This window comes from Harpia harpyja, chromosome 3, assembly GCF_026419915.1.
Source record: "Harpia harpyja isolate bHarHar1 chromosome 3, bHarHar1 primary haplotype, whole genome shotgun sequence".
Classification (NCBI taxonomy): Eukaryota; Metazoa; Chordata; class Aves; order Accipitriformes; family Accipitridae; genus Harpia; species Harpia harpyja.
The window spans coordinates 22204858-22228828 of record NC_068942.1 but is presented as its reverse complement, the minus strand read 5'-3'; the positions used below and the strand labels follow the sequence as shown (position 1 = coordinate 22228828).

General features: G+C 38.7%; 1 protein-coding gene across 2 annotated transcripts in view; it reads right to left on the bottom strand.

The window, feature by feature from the left end:
* ME1 (malic enzyme 1) overlaps nt 1-23971 on the bottom strand; it is a 191920-nt gene that overhangs the window by 20601 nt on the left and 147348 nt on the right. For both annotated transcript variants that reach the window (XM_052781629.1, XM_052781630.1), the window contains exons 7-9: nt 20052-20161; nt 9744-9841; nt 7860-7973 (exon numbers count right to left, since the gene is read on the bottom strand). In XM_052781629.1, coding sequence (XP_052637589.1) covers nt 7860-7973; nt 9744-9841; nt 20052-20161 — 322 coding nt within the window. The remainder of the gene's footprint in view (nt 1-7859; nt 7974-9743; nt 9842-20051; nt 20162-23971) is intronic.

Here is a 23971-nt window from a genome sequence, read left to right as displayed (position 1 = left end):
AAGAAACCTATGGGATATTTTGGATTTGAACAAAAGAGAACAAAGCAACCTGAAAACAGATATGTTGCTATATTAGAAGTCACTGTGGTATCTTGGATGGAAAGTAATATGAGCTAAATTCTTTATTAGCAAATGAGTTACAATGTGGACTGTGTTAAGTCAGCAGATGAAGTACAGAGATAAAGAAACAATAGCAGCATTCTCTGATGGTGACATTATGTATGAAAGATCTTGGCAATCCTAAAATGTCTATACTCCCTAATGGATGAGAATCATTGGTATTATATATTATTATTACAAATAGTAAAACACACTCACTTGGATACCAGCACCTTTTAATTCAAGGAGCAAAAGGCAGAAACAGGACTCAGTAGTTAATAGTTTTATGAAAAACTGCTTGTGTTTTGGATTTGAACTGAAAGTAGTTCTTAGTTTTAGGGAGGGTTCTTAAGTTTTTAGTTTTAGTGGCTGATCAACAGCAGAAGCAGCAAAGGAGGTACTGGGATCAGGCTTCAAGCAAATGTACATCACAGTTTCCACAGAAAGTTACTCATATTATCATATTATAGAACCAAATGGAGGCTCAGATAACAAACAAAAACGACCCATCAATAAAACCCTGAGAAAATTCATAGAAAACAGCTGTAAAAACAGGAGACCAGACTGCACAGCAGACATCCACGTGGGCTACTACAAAACAGGAGGCAAATCTTACAAATACCACCAATGTGAAGTCTAATGCCATGGACCGTTTGAGCTGGTCCTGCCAGGGCTGCCATGAGCCAGGGCTGAAGAGCAGAGCAGCTTTATGTTGGCGAGGCAGGAGAGGCAGGGCTGGAACCTCTCCAAGATTTGCTCTTTCCATCAGCTGGGAAGCAGCCGAGAATAAGCCAGAGCACCCTGAGGACTGACTGCACTGTCCCACATTAGAGGCGGCGCTGGCACTCGTCCCGTCTCACAACCAGGGAGGCACAAATCTATTTATATAAACGCTTGCCTCCATTTGACTGTGTCAACTGCGGCTTATTACAACAAGAGCACAGAGATCAGTACGCAGACAAATTAATAAATTCATCTGAGGTTCTTAGATACTGAAGACATGAGAACCACAAAAGACATGAGAACTGGAGACCAAAGAGCAAAGCAGTCCATTAGCAAGTAGAGTATTTCCAACTGCAAATGTTTTGGTTTTACTTGCATTTCTCCTGTGAGTTCCCTATTGCAGAGTTAAGAGCAAAACAAACAAAAAAGCAGTTGTTAACTGCATCAAGGAAGAAGTGGGGAAAAAAGGATGTGGTTTAGAGTCATGGGAGAAGGTGGGGAAACATCTCCCTGTTGGGAGATGATTTCTACGTGGCTTCTTATCTCTTTCATCACAAGTAAATCCATGGTCTAAAGGTGGTTGATGAACCAACTGGAGGGCTCTAGGCAGGGACTGCAGACAGCGCTGGGAGCTGAGGGAACTCTCTGGAGAGTCCTCCAGAAGCACGAAAGGGAAGGGACCGTGCCAGGCCGCCCGCCCTCCCCAGAACCCCAGGAGAGCATTGGTTACGAGGAGTCGCAAAATGTAGAAACAGAGGTGGAGGTATGGATACGGACTCACCGGTCAGGGGTTACTGAAGCCCAAGGGCTTGCAGGTGACAGGCACTCCTGTGCTACCTTGTTTAGGAACCAAAAAGCAGAGACGTACAAGCCCTGCCAAATCCCCACACCGAGGCCTTAATTATAAAGCGACCGTGCCTCCTGATCAAGCCCATCACCCAACACCTAAAGGTGAAGAGAGCAGATTAAAACCAGATGAGGCAACTTGGACACGGCATTAATAAACAGTTTGTTGCCAACTGTGTGAAAAACCACAACATTTTGAGGAGATAATGTCAATGTTTGGCATTGAAATATACGATTTAGGTAAGAAATGTAATTCTGGTGTTGACTTTAAAACACATTGTTAGAAGATTAGGGCTGTTTATTTAAGTCCTGTAAAATGTATAAAATACCCTTTCCATGTAAATAAGCACACATGGTTAACAGGCAGGACAAAATTTATGAAGACAATTATTTCAAGAAGATAAGATCTGAGAAGCAGAGCAAGTCACGAACCCACAGAACAACAGAAACAAAACGGAGCAAAACAATCATTCATTTCAATAACAGAGCGTGAGCAAAAGAAATCATAAACCATCCAAATTAGGTCACCATCTAGTCAGTACATCTAATGTACATGGTGTCAAAGAGGAAACAGTTACATGCTAAACAAATTTAACACCCAAACTTTTGGTGGTGTCTCTTTTAGAGAAAACAATGTGAGTATTCCTTGAGCATGCCCCAGCAATCATCCTTTTGCCTTGTCCTCACTTGTTTTCATGTATTACTGACCAAGTATGAGTAATGCCACAAGTGTTCAAAGACAAATTAATGTTTCCTTTCTGCAAAACTTATACTTCACATAGAACAAGATAAATGCAAGATGAAACTGCACAGATTAATTCCCCAGACATCAGAATAACTGACAAAGCAAACAAGGATTGCTTTGTTGGGATAGTACACGAGTAAAATAAGGCAGAAACCACTTTAAATGATTGTGGCTCCTTGGAGATACCCAAGACATTGCATCTTTGCTAAGACACAAATCTGTTTTTTGGCTCAAAAAGTCCTAGCCAGTTGCAGTCAGCCATAAATGAGATGATTAGGGACCAAAGTAAAGAGTCAGAATAATTGGCTGTTGATAAAAAGAAAGCTAGAAGTAATTAAAAGTTAGCAGAAGAGGCAGACATAATATTAAGTAGTATATAAAAGTTAACATTAAAACCATTATCAAATTAGCATCTAGAATGAAATTCAAACTTTTTTAAAAAGTCATTATTGCTAAAATATAAGAAAACTCAGTAACAATCGAACAGTCTGGATGGGATTCAGTTCAATATTAAGATACCTGACTGTGAGCTCTAAAGGCACTTTCACATGTTATATGAGCTCTGCTGACTGTAATGGGAGCAACCACACCTTTATGGCACCGAAATTCTGCTATCAGTCCCAAATGTCCCCCTTTCTCTTCCATCATTCTCTAAGCTAAGATTGAACCATGTATGTATCCAGCTTTGACCAAACCATAAACTTTAATCAGGGTCATATCCACTGCCAGTTAATTGGTTGTAAGGATCTTTTCAAATAAGATTGCCGGGGATATTCAAATGGGGGAAGGAGGAGGGAAAATGAAAACATTTTAGAGGATTATCTATAGGATTACCTGGGTATCTCCATTCTAATTAATTAGGACCACAGAAATTGGTAAACTTTTGAGGTCTGTTGCAGTCCTCCTCTTAGAAAGATCGATATTCTGAGGCCTTCAACTATCAGACCTCAACTGATGTTCTTGTGCTTGCCATTCAGTTTGGGCTTCACTCAGATGATCTGAAGTCTTACAGGGGATAAGATCACACATCTAATGGACATTTAAAATACAAATCACTTGATTAGACACAAGTATTACTGTGGTGAACTAGAAAGCGTAGAGTACTAAACTGTCAAAAGCAACATTGCTCCATGTTGACATACTCTTTAAAATCAAGGATGACATTCATCCCCATGTGAGGGAACTTCATTTGTGCACTAGAGATTATGTGGCATACAAAAATCTAATGCTGTCTTGCAAATTACAGATAAGCTTCACCACAAGAGAAACATGTTTGGCAGCCCAGGAACACTCCCATCAGCCTGTCCATCCTCAGCAGAGAGCGGGGGGTTTCTACTAAGTCCCTTTAAAAATGCCTTATTATTTGTATCATATTCCTAGGCAGTTCCAAGAAACATTAAAAAAAAAAAAAAAAGAAGAAAGAAAAAAGAAGCATTTGCAGCACATTACTAAAATGCTCAGACAATTTCTTCACTGTGAGGGTGGTGAGGCACCGGCACAGGTTGCCCAGAGAGGCTGTGGCTGCCCCATCCCTGGCAGTGTTCAAGGCCAGGCTGGATGGGGCTTGGAGCAACCTGGTCTAGTGGAAGGTGTCCCTGCCCATGGCAGGGGGCTGGAACTGGATGATCTTTAAGGTGCCTTCCAACCCAAACCATTCTATGATTCTATGGTGAACCTCGTGAAAATCCCAATACTGTTTATCACTTTCTGGCTCTTCTCAGCTACTTGACACAAAAGAATTTACTGTGTTTGAAGTTCGTGGGTGAAGATTTGGCCACTAATATAGCTAAGCATGACACTATGGCAGCTTTAAAGAAGACACAAAATTTGTTCACCACACATCACACATTTATGTATATTTGTGTGATTAACACAATGGGAACACTGAGAATACGGGAAAGAAAAGGAATGTAGGAGACATTACCCATCAATGTGTTCATACAGGTAAATATCTATTCATCAATCAGACGGAATGTGACAATGTGACAGAGTTCAGAAATTCAGATTTAAAGATGAGTCCCAACCGTTTATGCATAATCTCCAAGTACACAAGAATGCAAAAGCAACTTTAAAAGTGTGTTTTAATTAAACATTAAAACTTCCATCTGAATGCACTGGGATACTTAAGACAGGCATTTCAAGAGGAGTGATATCTGTTTCAAAAAGTCGTGTAGTTCAAGTGGCAAAATTCCAATGATATTATGATCTGCAAACCTTCCTCATCCACCTTTGGAGAAAAAATAGTTTCGAAAGATGAAAGCATACTGAACAAATTAAAAAGAAAAAAAACAAACAACCCCAAAATGATATGAACATTATAAGGTCTCTAGAATGAAGTACAGAACAAAACTATAGACAGTATAACAAACATCGCCAGTCTTCATCACCAGCTCTTTCACCACAACATAGCAGAAAAGTTGGTCATCAAACTTGGTTTAATGAAAAAAGACAGGTCCCAGGGGGCGGGGCGGGGGGGGCAGAATATTAACAGGAAAATGAACACACAGCTGCATTTGAACTAAAATTAAAAAGCCACAAAGGAAAAATCAGCTACAAAAGCCTGATAAGTGACTTCGTGGCAGCTTTTGGGAGCGGGGGAAGAAGAAAAAGGTGGAAACTGTTTGCAGTCAGGTCAACAAAAGTTCCAAGGTTATTTTTCTTTGGTTTGCACTGGCTGAAATACTACAGAAAGCAGATGAAAGGAGAAACAATGTTTAAATCTATAATCATGCATTGCAAATTAATGATCAAAGGACAGCATAGAATAAAAATGATATAAAAATTAGTTTAGTTGGGCAAAGTAATCGCTGAGTCTTCAGAGATTCTGTTATTTCTCATACTGCTAAAGCAACAGATCAGAATATATCTAGGACTGAAAAGGTCTCCCTGCTTCAAGTAAAACTCTTTTGATCATGCAGTTTTTGGTGAGGCAAATTTTAAGGGACTTTCATTGAACAGGTTTCCATTGATACACCTCCTTAGTAGTAAGAAATAAAAGTCAGTTTAGTTTATGCAAAAGTTAGTTAACTGGTGATCTATGCTGTGGCTTGGCAAATCTTACCTTTGCAATAATGAAAAGGTTTCTAACAAAAGAGTCCCATCGCACAGTTTTCTCACAAATCTGCCTCATTCTACTTCTCTTATCTCATTTCTAAGAGTTTGGAAAGTCCTTCAAGTCTTGCGGCACTTTTCTGCAATCAGCTAAAGCCAAAATAATTTCCTAAGCAGACCTAAAGTACAGCATTCTCTCTCAGGCCAGAAAAAGAAACCAGGAATAGCTTAATTATTTAATTATTTACTTGCTGTATATATGACTTCCCAGCAGTTAAATCACAAGCTTCAAGAGGCCTACGCTGTATTTTTTTTTTGGGGGGGGGGGTGTTATTATTATTTTTATTTTTTTCTTTTTTTAGGGGGAACATTTAGCTGCAGAAGAAAGCCAAGAGAGGACTTGCATAGCCCTAGACCAAGGATGGGTTTCCTTATGCCCAGCTCAGGCCCTGCACTGAAGTATCTCCAGCTTCTAGGTCCAGCGGGCTCTGCACTCAAACACACCGCAGCAGTAAGCACCCACCCATTCTCAAGCCCCCCCAGGACGGCCAGACAGGGAGACTGGTGCTGCCAGGTCTTCCAGGAACACCAGCAATGACCCGAAATGCGCACCATCGGTTCCCGGTGCTTACATCAACATCTGGCCACAAATTCAGCCCTAATCTAGCTCAGACAGCTGTTATGTCTGGCTATCATGAACAGTTCGTAAATATACTCCAGGCAGGACATGAAATTCAGTGGACTGCTTTTTGGACAAAACCCAAATTAAAACCCCACCAAGAAGAATAAGCAGAGGAAAGGAACTTAGAGGCTGTGTGAGACGCTGATTGGTTTTGGCCCCACTTGAGAGTGCTGAAACTAGAAGGTGGTGAGGAAAAAGTACGGTCACCGAGTCACTAAAAATTTAGAAACTGTGAAAGGAATTAGTTGCTGCGTACCAAGAGCAACAACCCAACTTCTCGGCTGACTAGCAAATTAGCAGCGAGAGGTGTAAAAGAAGCAGGAAGAGGAAACGAGCAGGAGAGAAAAAAGGCTGGTTAACCACCTTGGCTGGACGGACACGCAGCTGAGACCTGTTTTACTGCTTTAGGGCTGTGAAGTTCCTATACTTCTACCCCTGTCAGTTTGTTTCCTGAACACCACCAGGAGGTGATTTTAGTTCAATTGTATTATCTGATAATCCTAGTCTCTATGGTGGAGGAAATTGTGCAACACACCATTCTTCTTAGGCAACCTCTAGCTTTCAACAGCCACAGAAGACACACAGGCCTTCAGTCATATGTGTTTGGACACAAAAGCACTTTAAGATTATTAGGTGAAAACCAAAAAGATTAAACACACTCATTAAAACAAACTAACAAACAAACAAAAAACCACCAGAAAAAAATCTGTGCCTTAGATAGTAGCAAACACTAGCATTCTTCTGTACCTGATCAGGCTGCTTTTGTGCTTTCTGGCAAGGCATGTCCAAGATAACCTTAACAATACTCTCCCATCTCAATTTCTATGATCCTACTACCTTCCCTTTAACAGTACGAGTGAAAGGTGCTGTGGTGCTGTTCAATAAACCAACACAGATACTGACTGCAGAATGCATGCTCCTGATGCAAAGATATGAACTACAAAAGATCTTAAATGTTAGACAGCTAAAGAACACCGCTAACCAATATGCAAGGTGAAAAAGCAAAGCCAACTGGCCTCTCATCCATTTCTTTTAAGTAGCTCACAAACTATTAAATACATAACCACCTTTTAAAACATACCAGTTTCTTTATTCTGGCACATGGAATTCATATGTTTCTTTATTTTGGCACATGGAAGGAATGAGGTAAGGGTGACTGATGAAGTCTCTCAGCAGCTTCAAATTCTGACCAGTGTTGATAGCACTGCAGACCACAACATCTGCAACATGAGCTATATCACTGTGCATAGAAGCTATTTGATGCAATATACCTCTGTTCTTGCAGAAGGATGACATGCTTGCAATGCCAGGAAAATACTCTCTTCAAAAATATTTTTGTTCCTTTTAAAAAATCTTTGAATGCTATCCTAATAATGTATCTATACATCTTTGTGCAAGATTACGCTAACAAATAATAGTCACATTAACATGGGAAATATTAAACCCACAAGTTGAACATTTCTTTCCTTACATGGGTTTTAATGAACTGCTGAAAAATCCACTTAATTATGTGCTCATGCTTAACAGAAATAGAGCAGGAACACTAAGCATAATCACGCCTCCTCCAAAGTAACATGGGAGTCTGTCATTCATTTAATACACTTTAGAAAAGAAAACCAGCTTGCTACGTCAAGAGAGAGAAATTGTTCTTGCCTTTACCTACAGACTGCAAATAACTATCATGATATTAAAGGAATGAGAAAATTGTGTTACCTTTACTATTAATCCCTTTGAGTCAACCATCCATATCCTTTTGATAGCTGTATCTTTAGATACCCCTTCTTTTTCCATAGCCATAACAATGAGGTTTGCTATTCCCAGTGCAGCCTGAAGGAAGGAGAAGAAAAATAGTATATGAAACTAGAAATGAAAGAAATCCCCTGCTCACTTGTTCCCTCTACCCACTATTTTAGAGAAGTTTCTTAATTCTCTTCAACAATAAAATTGAATCATTATTTTTTCATAAAGTAAACACTAATGAACTGTTGCTACCATTTGGTAATTAGAAACCATAATGTAGATAAATAGTATAAGTTTGAAATCATATATATAAATCATAGTATAGATAAATCCTAAGATGGCATTTACAATGTGGACAGCATAATAAATGTTTACACTCTAATGAAAAATGCTAAAACTAATATTTATTCCACATAATCATCTCAGAATACATTAAATATTTTTTCTTTTTTAAAATTTTAGTTTGTTCATTAGATTTTTTTGGGTAATTTAAACCAAAGGAAACCACACTCTGCATGCCAGAAAGTAAAATTCAGTCCTAAAAGATTTTTTGCTCTTATCTTTTTTAAAATGTCCATCAAGAAGGTAAGTCTCCTTTTACCTACTATTCATGTGTTTTGTAACTCTAGACTTGACTGTGCTCCCAGTGAAAGCAGGGGCAAGAAAAATTCACGTACCAATATTTTGCTGAAATGTGTATAATTCTTACTGGATTTTATAATATTTCATCCAACAGATCAAATGTCATACAGGTACAGATGGATAAACAGGCAACAAAATGAGCCAACAGACCACTCAGTGTTTCTGATTACCAACTCATACACATATTTCTGGGGTTGATTCTGTTTCTTGTTCTTTATTATTCAATTCCACTGAGAATCAAGTGAGATTACCCTTTTTTAGTTAAGAAATAAGTAGTTATATTAGGAATGAGCTCCCATGGCAGGGATGATATCTACCATCACCTCTTTGCAGCAACAGGCACACTGACAATACTAACAAAAAAAATAAACATTAGACCATGGATTCATCTGTCTGTTGAACATGGAGCAAAACCAGGGGAAGGAACTTCAGAGAGACAGACACGCTTGATGTACAAAGGCACTGACATGCCAGACATGGATGCAAGTCATTCTGAAAACTACAGACCTGATCTCAGTAGCAGCAAATACTGAATCAAATTAAAGATATCTGGACTACACAAAGCTGGATTAGTATATGGCACCTACAGGGGGGTTTGGTGACCATGAATAATATTTTTCAGAAGCCTGCATGCAGTTGTAGACTTCATACAAGAGATGACAGCTAGCCACACTGTAGATAAGTACAACCTTCACTTGAGTGTCACTTAGAAATTTATACTGAAAAATTTGTATCAAAAAATAATGTGCATTAAAATCTTCAGAAATGGATGGTCTTGACATGCAGAATACTGAAAAACTATATATAATGGCAGGAAAAATCAAAGGGGCACTGCTTCTCACTAAATAACACTGACTCTGGTAAATACATTTTATTTCATTTCTCTTTGGTAGCCTGATATATTCCCTCATCTTTTCAAAAAGTTTTGTTTGTTTATATTGAGAGCAGTTCAATAATTTACAGGTGAAGAGCTAAAACCTAAAGTTTTAAAAAGAGAACAGATCTCTGCAAAATGTCTTATGAAAAATACAAGGCTTGAGCAGATGATCAGAGATTTTTCTGTAAATTTACATTTGAATTAAGAACCAACTTTCAGCAGGTGTTAGTGATCGTTCTACCCATTTAATCTTCCTGTTAACTGGATACATATAACTTGATCAAATATTAAGAAAAATCTTCATAGTACAATTTTTCCTGATGTATAAAAATACATACCTCTCCAGCTCCCTGGAACAACACTGTGTGATCTGATAACCTGTTCTTGGTGATACGCAGAGCTGCAAGAAGACCTGCAACAGCCACAGATGCAGTTCCTGAAATAAAAAAAATGAATATATTTGGTTATTCTGGAAATAATTACAAAGCATTACATTTTCAATAATTCCACAGGATCTTTCGGCTAAAAGATACAAGTACTTAGGGTAGTAACAAAAAATTCAGTGGAATTGGAGTTTGCTTTACTGATTGATTGATTCTGCTGGGCATAATGGCTGGGGCATTCAAACTATTACAAAATATTCTTTTTATGACCTTTTTCAGAAAGAAAGGGTGTGAGACCCCAGACAGATGTATTTTGAAGGACTCCAGATACTGAAATTAAGATAGTGGTCTCATTCTTCAAATAGGTGTACTTCAAATACAGTAAAATTCAAGACTAAAATAAAACTTTATTTCTTGTCAGGAGGTTGTCAGAGTAGAAGAGCAAACCGTGAACACTTACAGGAAGCTAAGCTACCTGAAAGAGTAAGGCCAGCTTATTTAAGACACCAACTGTCCTACCATGTCTGAAAGCCCTCAGGACTCCAGTCCACTGTGAAAGGGGTTCCAGCTTACTAGCATCTAAAACGTTGGAAGTACCTTTTAAATCTGTCTTTGAGTTATGCCACACAGAGAAAAATGCTAATGTTTAGTTTTATGATTTAGCCTGTGGAGGCCTTTCTTCTCTAAATCAGAACCACAAAGAATGAGATACCTGTCTGTCTTTGACTGGAAAGATTTTGGTCCTCATCATGAGAAACACCTATTAATAAAAAGTAGGGCAATAAAGGGATCTCAAGCAGGCATCTAACCCAAACCTGTTCACAATGGCAGGATCAACCATATCTCTGTGATTTCTGTCAGATCTTTGTCTCACTTGTTCCTAACACCTCCTTTCACATATTCCTATGATCTCCTCAGCAAGCTATTCCAGTGCTTCAATATAATTGTTGAAAATTTCAAATCTAAATGCTGCTGCTGCTTCTTCTTCTTCTATTTTGGCCTATTGTCTTACCTACCACTGGAAAACCTGTTCTTTTCTCTTTGCAAAAAGACATGTATTATATTTGAAGACTAACGGTGTCCCAACCTGCTTTTCTTACGTGGAACAATCCCAATTCTTCCACTCTTTCAGAAAGTTATGTTTTCTAAAACACTTAGCACTCATTTCTCTCCTCTGGACTTTATCCATTTGTTTCTTATCTTTCTTAAATTGCAGCACCCAAATCTATACACAATACTGCAGCTGAATTGTTAGCCCTGCTGAGTGTAGCTGTCAGCTTCTGTTATGCTGAAGAAAGTTGTATTTAGTCACCAGGACCTGATATCTGGCTCTTCTGATCCAAAGACCAGTTACTCCTCTCCAACAAAGCCTACTGGAGGGGGAAGGCCTTCTTTCATGGATTACTGACTTCAGGTAACAAGCTTGTATTTTTCACAAATGATCATTGTCACTGAAGCCCAGGCACAAGGTGGACCAAAGACAGTCAGATTCCTTATTCCTGCAAGGAACTTGGATCCATTAAATACTGGAAAAAAACCTGAGAAAGTGCATCAGTTTTCAACAAGTTCACAGAACCCATAAAGACATCTTGTGGACAGGGATATGGTAGCGAGGTAGATGTTGCCAGCAGAAAGGTTGTGCTCAGTGTGTCTTTTTAGAGGAGATTCCAAAGAACATAGCGGACAGCGTTGATTTCACCAGGACTGAAAAAGCTGTATCAGCCACTAGCAATTAGGTATTGGAAGTGGTAAAAAGGGTTTCAACAGTCTTTGAAGATTTATGATGCCTACCTGATTCAGAGAGAGCTGAACCACAGGGAGACTAACATGGGCCCTGAGATGTCCCCCTTGTTCAGTTCTGGGAATAAGAACCAAATTCTTCCTTCTCCAGGCAGCAGCTGCCACTGACTGACCCAAAGATGAGGCCATAAATGATTTTGGAAGCTTGCAAGCAAGAACTTACAAGGAGGAGATCTGCTGGCTCCTGCAATTCTGTTCCTGATCACCGCAGCCCTAACTGCGATTGTCTACAAGCCACCTGGTTGCTTTTGAGGGGAGAATTCACATTGCTACTGATTTTTCCTTCAGAAAAATTGTGAAATAGGTATGATCAGCCCTCCAAAAGCACTTGGCCCAGAATCTGCACGTTGGACATTTGCCCTCAACGTGCAGCTCCCCTGAAGCTTTTGCTGTTCACAAGTCTACTTTCTCATAAGCAAGGTGAGGTTTAAAGCTGAGATAGCAGTAATCTCTACATTACACTCAAGTTGATGCTCAAAGCAGGTATTCATATTGCAGGCACACAGACCATTAAGTTTCAAATACATGTAGCTAAGGAACTAAAAGAACAGAAGTATTAAGAAGTCTGGTACTGGGTAAACCTCTCCTTAAAAGGCATCACTTGGGTGTTAAAGCCTGAGTTTGAATCTGTGTATTACTTTTTCAAAAATAAAAGGTAACCCTTAGTAAAATTTAAGAACACATTTTAAAGTTAGAAGTTGCTTAGAAAGTCACTTTTTGAAGTAAATCCACCTGGACAGTTCAAAAACATGTGCCTTTAGAACTAAAAAGTTTGTTAACGTGCTTTTGATTATGACTTTTCCCTTCAATCATCAGAAACACAGGACACCTTGTTCTCAGCCCATTTAATGTTTAGACCATACAAATTTGTCATTTTTAGTTATTTAGTTATTTTTATGACTTCTTCTGAGAGCTGAGATCATTTACTCTCTTCTCCCTCATTTCTAAATAAAAAAAAAAATTCTAAAAAATGGTTCCTCTGAGGCACAGCTTTGGGAACAACAACCGTCAGGCTGAGACACTTCCACCCCACAGTACCCAAGGGCTGGCTTGTTTCTTCCCCAGATGAAATTAAGTCTTCCTCTGGTGAGTGCCAAATTGGCAAAGACCAAAAACGGCAAAAGAGAGAAGTCAGACCGCGCTCTCAGTTTCCCTTGGTACTCTACCAAACAATCCTCGTAACTGGCAATAAAAAAATCCCATCCTCTCGTTGGATGCCAAATTCTTTCTTCTATTTTACATTACACAGCTGTGCTTGCAGGGGGGGAGAAGGAGGAAGCCTCCATAATGCGGCTTATTCCTAAAACCGTCAATCTGGTCTCCTGAAAAGGAAAGCTGAGCTGGAGCACTGTTAGGTCCCGTTTCCAGCCCTTGAAGACAGAAGTTGTGGCCACCGCAGCACTCTGCTCTCATCAGAGGACTTCTCAGAGAGCCAGGGAAGCTGCTCTTCAAGCCACTTTCTGGTGACAGAGACAAAATGAAACACCATAAATTTACAACAAATGGGAATGCTGGGATCTTGCTTATCTTCATGGCTGATGTACCGTTGCTAACTTTGTTAGCCAGAAAAATAGACTACAACCAAGTATTACCAGTTGGGATACTTTTACAAACCCTATTACAATACCACCTTCTGTTTTAAGGAAAAAGAAGAGAGATATGAAACATGAATAAAATACTGCATTGAATGTCAATAACATTTTGCATTGATTATTTACACGGGATGTGAGTTATCATTACCTGTGTGTTCATTATCAGGGTGATTCAGAACAAAGGTTATAATAGCAATATATAAAGGCTTAAATATTGCATTTTTCATGAATCACAATTTGCACTGAAGAATTGCTCTAAAAAAAGTATTTTATAAGTACTCCACATCAGTTTATTCAGCCATTTGACTCTAAAAAGCATAATAACCCAGTTTATTAGATTACTGAGCCCACTATCACTGCTGCTGGCAGCGGCTGTCATCACTCCTCGTCAGCAGCTTCCCTTATTCCTTCCTATTGAAAGGGGGGCACCGTCAGCGTGAATAGCAGATCTGTTTAACCGGAACTGCTCTGACTAACGGCATGACCTTAAATTTCACCCTGAACACTGACTTGAGTTTTTTAAAAGAATCAAAATGCGATTCACATCCATTTGCCAAAGCCTAACCACTTCTCGTGGACATTACGAAGCAGAAGCAGAATTTCGCTGCTTTTTCGACTGTCATCACTATAGGAAGGAGAGAAATGGCTTCGCCTCCCTCTCCCACAGACCACAGGTTAAATCCTTTGTGTGCAGAATAAGATAGACATTGTTCATGGACATGATTTTGAAAACCGATTCTATTTCCCCCAAATTTCTGGAATAATAACCACAGCAAGTTTAACAAAGGATATCTTTCTAAAGCAGTGTCAGCTGCTGTGACAGCAACCACTTCGTTATCAGTTTTCTAGGAAGGTGAGTCATATCTTGTAAAAACAAGGTAGATGTGAAATTTCAAAGTACACTATTATTTATCAAGTCTTTGTTTTCTGTCCAAGGTTCTTTAGCCTTACTTGTTACTGTAAACTGTACGACTGAGCATGAATATGTTAAAGGAAATCCTAGAGACCATGGCCTTTTGGGGTTGGCACATTATAAATGCTTTGGAGCACAGAGTCTTCTTTCAGCAGATGCAACAATTAAAGAAAAAATGGGGGGAAAAAGCCCCAAAACATGAGGAATGAGAACTTTATTTTTATTGGATGTAGTTTAATTTAAATTAGCAAGAAATGGCTTACAGTGCCGAAGCATTTGTCCATTATTTAAAGTTTCAAAAAATAAAACTTGTAATCAAGTATTAGTAGTTCCTTTATGTCTCTTTCCCTACCTCATCTTAAAAAGCTAGCGAACAAGAAGAGGGGAGGAATTTCTGCAGTATATCCTAAAATCTGAGCTATTCATTCTGGACTAAAAGATTAGGAAGTGGTAAAAGTAAAATTCATATTTCTCAATGCACAGCATAATAGAAATCACATGTTAACATGGCCAGTCTTCCAAATAACACTGTGCCAGGAAAAAAATCATCCCTCTCCTACACTTACTGGGAAAAAAGGTGAGAGTAAAGATTCTATCTCAAAGGTATAATCTCAGTTGCTAGTGAGGCAAATGCTATGGCTGTGGGTAGTTCAAAAGGACCCTCTTTTAGGAGATGGGAGCTCCTTCTTCTTGCCATGATCTGGCTTTTCAAAGCTGTGTATGCGCACTGCCCCGCTCTGCAGCTGCAGCAGGCAGGCAGTGCAAAGAGGGGGAAAGGCTCTAGTGAAGAAGAAACGGAGCCTTTTTAAAAGAGCAACCGTTTGGTATATTTGAAAAGGGATCCAGAGTCCCAGAAGCACAGGGTGGCTGAGGCTGGCAGGTCATCTGGTGTGACCCCCCTGCTCAAGCAGGGCCACCTGGAGCCGGTTGCCCAGGAACATGGGGTGAATGGATTTTTTTTTTTAACCCACAATGAGCAAAAAATGAAACAGAAGAATACTTGTACATACATGTACTTGTATATGCATATACTTGTAGATACACGTGGAAAAGTATACAAAAGCTACAGTGAGGGATTTACTTGAAAGCATACTGATTTCAATGTAAATTTACCACTGAGTAACAGAGAGGTCATATCCTGAATATACTGGAAGAAAAATATACTTCACATAACCCTACAGTATATGTCTTTATAGGACTTTTTTTATTATTTTATTCTAAAAATCCCAATGTCTGTTCCACCTGGAAGCAAATGCCACTTCGGATTATGAAAGAGGTTTTCTAGTTTGCACATAAAATCAGAATTTGAGATATATGATATCAACACATGAGCTATTACATGTCATTCAACTTTGCGTTTTTCAAATTCTTAGTCAGAGAATGAATTGGAAGCCCCATGCCCATCACAGCCACAACAACAAACCCCAAACCTTCTTTACAATTTGATTTCAAGAACCGGAATTCCAGGTACCAAATGTATCATTTCCAATGTTAATGTTAAAAAGAATTAAGTCTTAAAAAGGAGAATGCTTGTGACAGAGAAGTCCTGATTTCTGAGAACTGCACTGACTTAATGTTAAATTGGTCATAACATAACTTCCAGGTATAAGTTTCCTAATTATTTAAATGGCAGTCTGCTGAACATTAAATAAAACCACACATGTAAGATGGAATAATAATCTTAAATTATATGTGCTCTACATTTTTATTTTAGGTCTGTTTCTTTTCATATAATTTTGATGCAATTAAACAGCACAGCTGTTAAAAACTAATGACATCTAAGGTCATGATGGATACCGAAGTTAATTCCAATCCAGTGCAATCTCTCCGTGTAAATATTTTTGTTGGCATAAAATACAGGCTCTGTGTCCATAATGGAGGAAAGCATTGCAACTGTGGGCACAGTGAAATGGTGCTATAACACTAGAATAAAAACAGTATTATGCTGCACAGAGAAACACTTATTTTTTTGTAGATTGGCTTCTGCAGAAGTTTGTCATTGCCAATTAAGACAATTTTAAAGTACAGGGGTGGGGAAAAAAATCAAAACAATTTAAATAATTGAAATAATTGACCTTCATAGAGGCAGCAAGGCTAGAGAAATTTATGCTACTATTTCAAATTTATCACCGTCAGCAATGACTACAACCAGCTACCACGTGATAAGCGCTGGGAGACCCACATAAAAGAAATGCATGGCTCCCAAGACTTGCAAACTTGCCTTAAGCCACTGACTGTGCTCAACTAGCAAAAACTCTTTCAACAGACACACCAAAACCAAGATGGGTGTGGAAAGGGAGTGCTACGGCACCCTGCTCTGCCCCAGCTGGGTTTGACAAGGGGCCCGAGCCAATCCCACTCGTGGTGGGGATTTCAGACACTGCAATCCTGGACTTGTACCTAGGATGACTTCTTTAACCGATCTTAAGAGATTTGTTCGACACCCCTGCAGCAAGGCAGGGAACAGGTTAGTTTCTCCAAGGGGATTTTCAACTTCCTTAACTGTGAATCCTCACCCTGCCCCTTTCCAGCAGTGATCAAATCAGAGATCCCCACCCTGACAAACACCTTTGTTTGGCAACACAAGCCCCAATTCTTTTTCTGGCATTGGTCCATTCCCAGGCAGAGGTTGGAGAAAAAAAAAAAACAAACCAAACCAAACCACTTCTCATGTCTTAAAGAAAATTCCACCCTGTCCTTATGATTCACCCTTCCTAAATATATTGGAGAAGACCAAAGCTAGCAAGCTGATCTAATTCAGCTATTTCTAAATGTTGTGAAGCTTGACATTGCAATATTAATTAATATTTCTCCCCTATAGGAAATTATGATCAAAAAACCTCCCAATTTTGGAAAATGCTCTCTAATAGTTAGAGAAAACCACATAAAAGTATTTGTTTTGAACCTAAGGCTTTCACTGATTTTCATTTCTGAAAATCATATTCTATATGTTTCAGAGAGGAAAAAAAAAAAAAAGCAAGCTGATTTGTGGTCAGAATAAAGCCAAACAAGAATCCAAGGAAAAAAGTGAATAATTTCTTCCCATAGCAACATTATTGCTATTGTGTTTGTAAAAAAAATATTTTGAAAATATAAATATAAAGAAATTATCATAATTACGAAGGGAAAAAATTCACCCACCTATCCAAAAACCAAGATGCTTTCTAGAATGATAAAATAAGAACAATTTTATTATTCCAATACAGATTTATAGCAGTTGGTCAGAATCCTGTTTGCCCTTGTTCCCGACATCTTGAGTACAGAGAAGGGACGCAGAAAAAGTTACAAAGCTTTTTCCGAAGTAAAGGATGTGACCATGCTGTAGCAGGGGTGGAGACAAAACTGTTTCCAGAAATCCTTAAATATATCTATAGGTGACCCTTAATGGCCAATCTTCAGTGATTTAATAAGATCAGTGTTTTGGCAGACACTTTTTTCCAAATGTTCTGCAATGGCGTCAATTGGGGCATGCTGACACCCTGCAAATAGCTGCGAGCTAACAGAAGGCAACTGCATTTGTTCAAGTTACTACTTGCAAATGGGTATTCAGCTTGCCATATTTTCTTTATCTTTTATAGCGTCTGGCAGGAGTCGGGATCGTATATTAGGTTTTCTAGATTTGAGGTACTTAAAGGTCCTCATTGCATTGCTAAGATATATAGGAATCCTTTGTCTGGATATCCTATGGCAGTGAAAAAAGCCTGAAGTTCTTCCATGAAACATATTAAACATTTCTTTCAATCATTAAGGTAGCTTTGGCTTGACAAATATTTGGACTAGGAGAAACTATGTTTGAAATATCATGTAAGCACTGTCTTCAGAAGATAATGGCAAATCAGATGCAATGTTGTGTTTGTTTGCTTTTATTGGCCTGACGCTACTTATCAGCTTTACTGCCCTAGGGGTAGAAAATGCAACTTGCATACAGAGAAGGCCACTCTTTCAAGTAGCCTGGAAAAAATCATGCTATTTAGAAAGTGAAAATCTCTAAGGTTTGCTAAAGAAGTTAGCACCATCTATGCTCATTAAAGTTGTCAGGTGAAAGAACCTTAGGGTTTATAAAGCTGTAATAGAAAGAGGGAGAAAAGATCACTGGATCTATGTTTGGGCTGTTGTTATTCTACCGCCATAGTATAGAGCAAGATGACATCCTACAAAAGAAAGATACTGAAGGTATTTATGGGGATATGATGACAAATGACAGAGATCAGAACAGACTAAATGCATCTGCTTTCACCTCTCAGAAGCTATACAAGCATTAAGGCTGAAGATCACCCAAAAGTCCCAGACATTGTTTATGAAAATATTGAAAGACCCACAAACACAAATTAGATTGCAGAAACTGAATAAATTAAAAGACTGCACGTGGCTGCACTTCTAAGGAAGACCGATAGCTGCTACAGCAGCTCAGCCAAAAGCCAAATGGATACCTTCCAACAGTTTTGAATGTGAGGACACCTAATTCCAAGGTGCATGAGAGAGAATGCAGTGGTTTTAACATATATCTAGAGACACTAAAGACTTTCTCAGCTTAGTTTACCAATATTTAGTACACTTTTGCCAAAAAGCTTTCCTTCCATTTCTTTGAAACTACATTCTAGTTGAGTCTTTTTCTGATTTGGGGTGAGGACTTTTGTCCTGCAAGGAAAGAGAATTCCCTGTGGGAGCTGGGTCTCTAAACAACTAGGGACACTTCCAGATGCTGTTTGGTCTGCTGTATTGGACTGTCGTAGCCATGGCTACACTCAGACCCTGCAGGGTAAGAAGCACCATGCTCCTTACAAAGGGAAATGACATTTTACAATTAGTTCATTTCCCATCTGGGAGTTTGTCCTCCATAATCTGTTTCAGATGCAGGAGTAAAACTCAGTCAGGCTTGTAACACAAACACAGTTCATGTGGCTAGCCAAATCCCTAACATCAGAAAGACAAGGGCTATTTGAATCCACTGCCACGCGTTGCGTCCCTGAAATAAGACTTAGGTCCCAAGAATGACTTCTGGAAAACTCAAGCTCCTAATGCCTGCCTTAAAGTGTCACTGCAAACTGTTAGAAACGAAGACAGTTAAACTCCCATTTTTGATCCTCTCACTGCTGAGGATCTCCACGCACCCACGGAAACATGAGGGGGTAAGAGGCAGCTGGGTGCCCAGGACCCTCCTTGGGTACCTCTCTCCAACAGTTCATCTGACTTCAGTCTCCTCGCAACGATGGGAGGCAGTGCACTTAACTGCCCTAGAGAAAGTTATTTTCCAGTGCTCTTTTCCTGACAGGAAATAAGGCAACCCAAGCAGCAGGATCCGCCGCTTCAGCCCTGCTTGTCTTTCTTCTTGGAAGGGAAGGGACAAGATGTCCGTCTAGATTGAGCACTGGGGGAATCCCCTTTGCTGACATTTTCCATCCTAGATCTTTTCCTTTTGCCTGCTGCTACAAATGATTCAGATGAGAAAGCAGAATCAGGGGGATAATTTCCCTCTAAAATTGAATGCAGCCCTGAGACTGCAAGGAAAATTAGAAGGATATTTAACTGTGTTGTCAGTTTAAGAACTGAAATACAGTTTGACATTTATCAAGCAAGCTCCATTACATGGAGGAACAGTGGAGCAGTTGCCACTGCAGTGATAAAAAAACTGTCCAGGCTTGAGCTTTGACATTTGCCCAAAGATCTGAAGTTAATAATTTATAAGGGAGAGCCATCCACACACTAAACTGTTAAAAAAACCCTGAAGAGTGAACATCTAAATAAAGCATGAGGCATAAATGAGAGCGGAAAGGTTAAGAGCAGAGCTCTCCAGAAATCCATGCTGAGGAAACCCAAGGCAAAATGTGACCTGTACTGAACATCTTCAAATATCACATGAAAGCTGATATACTTTTTTCCCTCTGGTACATCAATTAAGATTAATTTTTCTGGCTTGTGAGCATCACAAGAGTGAAGAGAAGAGAAAGAGTCTGTTACCTTGAATGTCATCATTGAAAGTACAATACTTGTTACGGTACTTATGCAGGAGGCGGAATGCATTAGCATTAGCAAAATCCTCAAATTGAATGAGGCAGTTCATGCCATACCTAGAAAGACAAAAAATTGTGCGTTACATTAAAAATAATACATAATTGTTTATTAAAAAGCTATTAACATTTGCAGTCAAATTTTGAATACCTGTATAATATGATTTATACATCTACTAATATTTCTGTTATATTCTGTATCTTTACATCCTTATAAATTATCTAGAAGACATAATTAGACTACTAATATGCTTTACTCAGTTCTAAGTTAAGAATAAAGATGAGGGGAAAAGGCCTTCATCTCTGCTGACATCTCAACAGAAGTCTTTGCTGAGCAATCAGCTAGTGAGCAAAAAAAATTGGCCCCAAAAGGAATGTAGTAAAAAGGTAACACATTCAGAACATGGATTTTATTTTATTATCATTATGCAGGTCAGCAGCATGACATCACTCAACATGATGCTTAACCATGCTTATTATAAAAGAGGTATTGATCAGAAACATGGTTAACCTAACAAATGACAAATACGTGAGAACACTTTAAGGAAGGAAAGTGATAGCTGCAAATGTGAATCGAGTTACACTTGGCTAACATACACTAAAACTTTGGGTATATGCAGAAAAGAGTTTATCTACATTTCTTACATCTATTGTTTCACTGGATTGTCAAAACTGATTTTCTGGTAGGAATACTAGATGTTTCTTGAACAGTATGCTAAGAATCAGTTAACACGCACTTCAATGTTTTCGCATCCTTGTAGCTCATGAAACAATTCAAATTGACAATTCCTACAGTCCTTTGCAATCTCTATATACTATATTTTGAAAATATAGTATGCAGTTGCATCAGATGAACAATTTCTATCATTTACCTGATATGACTATCTAAGTCAGTTCAATGGCATGGGTAAGTAACTTTTGATGAACCTTGTGGTAACAGTCTCAAAGTTAATGCCAATCACTACATTTCTTGGAAACAATTTACTGTGTTACCTTGCTGCCTTGGACCCACTGTGTACCAAGGCTGCACTACCAATAGGGAGCAAACAACAGCATTTTTCTAGTATAGGTAGGTGCCTATGTTGACTTCAACAGGCATAAGGCTTCTCAAATACATCTAAAAATTATTGAAGAGAGGAACACAGGTGTATTTTTTTTTTTTTAAATAAGGAAATGCCAGGCTCCTGGCACTAGAGTCATATGCCAATACCTAACAAGTAAAAAATTGCCCTGGTGTGCCAATAAGGTTACTCCTAAAATGAAAGTCAATAATAAGTTTAATTAATTTAATATTACTACTATGCATCCTCCAGTCCTTAGGCGCATTTCATAATAGTACTGTCTCTGGATTCCTTGCTTAACATTCCCATAGGGCATTTTCAAATACTTTCTTAAAACAAAAAGAAAACCAAAAAAACCCCACAAAATCCTCCAAAACACCGAAGACATTTCTAGACAAAAGCTATGTAAAGACTGAATTCAAGCCCACAGCACATTGGCAACAGGGAAAAAGAAAATTAAAAAACCAAACTTGAATACTGTCAATCTCATGTGGGGAAAAAAAAAGTAAAACATGACAAGTTTAAAATATAGGATTAGTACTAAAACTGTCTGTACAAGTTTGGATCTGGAAATATCACATAAACATTATCCCACCCTGGAATAATGCTACAAGAAAAGTTCTTTAAAAAAAAAAAAGTGTTTTAAACTTAAATAAACCTGATGGCAATTTGCACAGACTAAGGAACCATTAAAACTTTTTAAAAATATTGCATTAAGGTGTTGCTATGAAATTATTAACTGCGGTCTAACAGGGCAAGATCTCAACAGCCCTGTTTGAGCTAAAGGAGGATTTTCCTTATCTGCTAACAGCACAAATCCAAGAGAGACAGTCAAGGACTTCCAGCTTCACCCAGAAAAGCAACACATACATATACTGAGCAGTTCAGCATAAATAATCTACTCCAATGTTAATTGAGTTTTTCTTTAAACCATACATGTGTTTGGCAACCACGTTAAGCAAAACCATCAATGTAAAAAAAAAGGACAAAAATTCCTATGACTAAATTAATTTCCATGGAAATCACATATTTACAGCCTTATTAGAATTAGCCAAAACTACTGGGATTCCACTGGCAGGAATGGTAATCCCTGCTGAAAATAAATACATCTTCAGGTTTTATGGAAAAACCTGCACTTCTTCAGCAGCATAATGACAGGCAACTGTTTAAGAGAGAATTTGGCGAGTCAGTAATTCAGTACAGGAAATCACAACCGAGTTCAAGTAAGAAACTGGACATACTTTTCAATAATTAATTTAAATTTCTAACCTGATTCAGTATCTCACGTGAATATCTGTGATTCCATAAGGGTCCAGGAGCTGACAATTAGATAATAATATGAAACTAATGAGATTAACACTCTGGAACCCTGGAGCCTGGTTAGAATTGTTTCTTGGATGTCATTAAGCCAATGTCTGTTTCTTTATTTTACCCTATATAACATTCCATTTTCTCATCTGCATTTGATTTTTCTCCATTTTTTTACCCATTGCCTTTGTAGACACAGATCAAAACTCCCTGTGAATTATATTAAATCAGTGTCCCTGTAGAAAACACTAGTCCTATACTGGGCACACTACCCATACTAATTCTCTGAGCAAGATATCATGGCTGTTTAATTAAAATGGAAAAAATGCAGGCAGTCTAATTCTGGGCCTCTGAGATTTTGGTGTTAGAGCAGAAAAATTTCTAAGCAGCATTCTTATTCATTGCAAGTGTTATACATGACACCCAGTAAAAAACCTGAGACTTCAGTGGTGCCCATGACCAGCAGTACCTCATAAGATTTGTGACGTTTGAGGTCTATGTCCTCAAAAAAGTCTAATCAAATCCAGTCACTGGGTACCTACGATAGACAAGAAAATGACACAGTGTTTCTCTGCTTGCAGTATTCCTGTTCTCAAAACCACTAACAGATGAGACATACAGATGAGGTAATACAAAACAGTTAATCTCTGGCATTCCAGAAAATCCCCTTGCAATCATGAATTGGCTCCAAAGGTGCCACACGGTTCTGGAAGCAGTGACCATACGAAAACAGCCATCAATTCTTCTATGACTTCCACATCTTACTATCACAATCGCTTACAGCAGAACGTTGAGCCAAAACCTAAAATGATGTTCACAGCCAATAGCTAAGTTCCACTTTCCTCCCTGTATCACTCTGCAGTAAGCTTCCACCCCCGTCGCACTCTGATGGTCGGGTTTAGGTTGTGGTTTCTCCATATAAAGGGAAACTGTTTGAATCAACCCTCATGAAAGCAGAGCATGTCCTGTCTGTTTGCACCTCATACCCTATACTGTCATTGCAAATTTTTGGTTTGGAACTGCACTTCTTCATAGGTGGGTATGGCAGACAAACAACTGCTGGATAAGAAGGGAACCAAGTACTTTATTGCCTGCAGTTATCAAATCCTGTTGTGCCTTCCAAACTACTCAAATTCCAGCAACTGTAGACCACTACAGTGCTCTAATTCACATTATCTTTCAAACATTATGGAAAGAGAAAACAAAGCACACAGCGATCCTAAAACGTGACAATCTTAACATCTATCATCACTACTTTACACAGATATGGCATGGATTGACTTCATTGAGTTTCCTCAGATGATACAGACTGACTGATCGGGTAGGTCCAGAAGCAAGGAACTGAGATTTGCTACAAATGAAATCATCAGATTTAAGAACACCATTGAATGGTTATGGTTGACTGTTACAGGGGGCGTGTTAAAAACAAAAGGCCTGCAGTTGAGTGCCAGCAGCTCCAGGCAGGACAAGAAGAGTAGGAGGCAAAGTTACAAAGAACTGT